Source organism: Lolium rigidum, chromosome 5 (assembly GCF_022539505.1).
Source record: "Lolium rigidum isolate FL_2022 chromosome 5, APGP_CSIRO_Lrig_0.1, whole genome shotgun sequence".
In the NCBI taxonomy this organism is placed as follows: domain Eukaryota; kingdom Viridiplantae; phylum Streptophyta; class Magnoliopsida; order Poales; family Poaceae; genus Lolium; species Lolium rigidum.
Genome location: NC_061512.1, coordinates 151,569,268 through 151,572,983, shown reverse-complemented (window position 1 = coordinate 151,572,983; position 3,716 = coordinate 151,569,268). Strand labels below are relative to the sequence as shown.

The 3,716-nt window shown below is 51.8% G+C and overlaps 1 protein-coding gene across 1 annotated transcript; it reads right to left on the bottom strand.

Moving 5' to 3' along the window:
- Positions 1–769: 769 nt before the first annotated feature.
- LOC124656541 (lysM domain receptor-like kinase 4) lies at positions 770–3,132 on the bottom strand. Its single transcript, XM_047195262.1, has one exon. It carries the CDS (start codon positions 3,130–3,132, stop codon positions 1,075–1,077), a length of 2,058 nt encoding a protein of 685 aa, XP_047051218.1. The 3' UTR covers positions 770–1,074.
- Positions 3,133–3,716: the final 584 nt, after the last annotated feature.

Below are 3,716 nucleotides of genomic sequence, written 5' to 3'. Positions count from 1 at the left end.
CACTTCCCAAGACAAGATGGGTCTACAACCTAATAAATATGATCTTACATGATACCACACATATGTTACTACCCCACTATAGAGGTAGTAGCATAGAGTAGTAACATGTGCATGGAGTATGGCGTTTTGGAGGCCGAGCTACATGTAACTATTTATTTTTAAACACTGAGAATTTGTACTTTGAAGTTTCAAAAAATTACGAAACAAAATTCTAGAGATAGCCAATGATGTATGCTACAATAGTGTAAAATCTTAATGCAAACTAATTTGTATTTTAGGCTACACGAAATTGAAAATCTGACAAATTTTATAGTCTTGAAATGTCTACTATTCACTATAAAATTTATCATAATTTATTACTTTTGTGTAGCCTAAAATATGAAATAGTTTGTATTGAGATTTTGCACCACTCTAATATACATCATTACCTATCAAAAGAATTTTGATTCAATTTTTTTGAATCTTTGAAACATAAATTTTAAATGTTTAGAAATAAAGGGCTACATGTAGCCCGGTCTCCATTTGAACTTTTTTCCATGTACATGTTTCTACTCTATGTTACTGTCCACTATGATTAGTTTTAGGTTTGCACATAGCAGATCAGCTAAACTAACGATATTTTCAAGGGATTTGCTAACTAAGCTCGGTTCAATCAAGTCCTACATTATTAAATTTGCTTTGTGATTCGAGCTAGTTATAACATGAGTTGCACTAAGATTTAATAACATCATCTGACTAAGAACGAAGAGTCTACTGAAAAATTGCCACACCCTTTCTCCGACGGTTTTCATTGGCATTTTACTCCCTCCGTCTCGGTTTAACAGACATGCACGCAGTTTAAGATAAACTTTGACCATTGATTTGGTTAATAAAATATAATTTATATCTATGAAATATGTATCATTAAATTCGTATGCAAAAAAGCTTTTCAATAATATTACTTTTGTCACATATATTTCATGCTTTATTAACTAAAATAATGGTCAAAGCAATTCTTAAAGTATATGTGGGCCTGAACTCTGGTGGATCAAATTTCCTAGGAGGCCCCCCCATAGCATGCATCCTGATTAATTGTCACCGCGCTAAATGTTCGCTGGTCGCCTCGCTGACGGAGCTTTGGCGGTATTCCGACGAGCTCTGCCAGCTATCTCCCGAGATGTCTGATAGCTTCAGCAGGTATTGCGCGACCTCCCCCATTCCCGGCCGTGCCCCCGCGTTGCGCTGGACGCACCTTTCGATCAGTCTGCCCATCATGACGACGGCGTCCAAGGGACAGCTCCCAGCCGCCATCGTCGGGTCCACAAACTCTTCCAGCCTCTTCAGCGCCGCGCCATCATCCCCGTGGTATTCCTTATCGTTTTTCCGGTCGACGCCCAGCGCGTTCAAGCCGGCGAGCGGGTCGCCGCCGCCATCCTCTTCCAGCTGCTCCACGTCATTCCCGGTGAATAGCTCTAGGAGCACCACGCCGAAGGAGTACACGTCGGCCTTGGGCGACACCACGCCATGCTCCAGGTACTCCGGCGCCATGTACCCGCGTGCGCCGGCGATGGTGCTCGTCATCGTGAACAGCTCGCGGACATCGCCCTGGTCTCCGTCGTCTCCTCCCCGGATGACCCTCGCGCCGCCGAAGTTCCGGATCTTGGCGCGAAACGCCGTGTCCAGGAGGACGCTGCCGCTGCGCACGTCCATGTGCACGTACGGCGGCCGCGCGTACCCGTGGAGGTACCGGAGCCCTTCGGCGACGTCGAGCGCGACCTGCACCCGCTGCGTCCAGTTCAGCGGCGCCGCCGCGCCCGTGGCTCCGGCGAGGAGCCGGTCACGGAGCGTGCCGTGCTCGGCGTACTCGGAGACGAGGTACCACCGGCCACGGTGATGGCAGAATCCGTTGAGCCTGACAAGGTTGAAGTGGTTCATCCTCCTCGTGATCTCCACCTCCGTCGACACGTCGTGGTCCACGATCTCGACTGCGGCGGTGTCTTCGTTGAAGGCCGCTCGGTACACCGAGCCGCTGATGCGGCGCTCGGTGCTGAAGTCGTCCGTCGCCGTTACCAGCTCGTCGTAGGTGTACACCTTCAGGGAGGACTTGATGTCCGACAGGCTCGAGAACGCCTCGCTGATTGTCATGGAGACCTCGTCGCCGGTAACTCCATACGGCAGCTTGCCCATGTCCTTGCCGTCCTTGTAGGCGAAGCCGCCGGCGGTGGTTGGACCTGTGCTGGCTCGCCGCCTCCTCGCCTTCAGAACAAGAGCAGCCACAACAGAGGCGATGACGGCAACAACTGCAACGGCTACGCCAATGCCAATGTAAACCCCCGTATGGCTCTTGCTCTTCGTGGCCGGAACAGACGCTACCGGCGGCGGTGGCGGCGGCGGTGACTGGAGTTGCGATATGTTCGGCTGGGACTTAACAGGGATGAGCAAGGTAGTGTAAGGGTATATGGTGGCGTTGCTCTTGAGTTGATTGGCCTCCAAGATGTTCCCGGCGTCGACGCCGAATCTCGCGGCCACGGCGTCCACCTCGTCGAGCTCGTCCACCAGGTAGCTCACCAGGAACCTGACGCCGGCCGCGGCCTGGGAGGCGCTCGGGCACGCGCACCGGAGCGGCACGGTGACGCTCTGCCCGGCGAGGAGGCTCGTCGGCGCCGCGCCGCCGAGGCTCTGCTCCTCGACGGCCTGGCACGTGGACAGGCCCTGGAACGTGTTGTTGGCGATGATGAGCAGCGTGTCGCCGTCGCGAGCCACGTACGTGGCGTTGCGCTGGTAGTAGGACCCGCCCGCCGCTGCGCCCGTGCAGGAACAGCGCACTGGAATGAGCACCTTGGTGCCCTGCGCGAACGGCGACGAGGCGGAGTTGGCCGCGGCGAGGCTCGCGGCGTCGGCACCGAGGAGCGCGGCGATGGAGGCGGGGTCAGAGAAGGGCGAGCGGGCGTGGAAGGTGAGATAGGACTCGCAGGACGGGGCGCCGCTGCCGCAGAAGTAGCCCAGTAGGCCGGTGTCGTTGTGCTTGCTGCCGCAGTCGGCGATCTGCGAGCCGTAGGGCTGCTGCGACCGCGCGGGCGGCGAGCAGGAAAGGAGGAGGACGCCGATCGCGTAGAAGAAGAGGGCAACCGTGGCACGTGACGGAGGCGCCATCGCCGGTGCTTCTTCTTCTTGGAGTATCGCTATATATGGTGTGGTTAGAGGTCAAAGATGTGTATGTTTAAGTACGCAGCTGCTGCGATGATGCAGTTGGTGCTGGCGATTTAGAACTTTGCCACGGCAAGGAGGAAGATTGTGCCAAGGTTGCAGTCAACGGTTTCATCCTGCTGGAAAGTCAAAATAATTCAGTGATGTCCTTATCATAGTTGATTCTTCAGAGTAGAATAGTTGATCAGTTATCGCCTTATCGGTAGAGGTCAATGCTCAACCTTCCGTCTGGAAAACAGATGGTTAGGCTCGCAAAGTAAAACTTTACTATTTTCCGAAAAATCTCACTATTTTCCAGAATATGGATAGAGCAAACAGTCAGAGCGATAAGGCAAATGCACATTTGTGCAGGCGTAAGCTTCATTTCTTTTCCTGACATACTCCTATATACTACCTCCATCCCAAACTTAAGCCTTATTTTTTTATTTTTTTGAAAAATCAAACCAAATAAAATTTGATCAAAATTTTAGAAGAAACTATCAGCAAATATAATATTTTGCAAATACCATAAGAATATATATTGCATTATT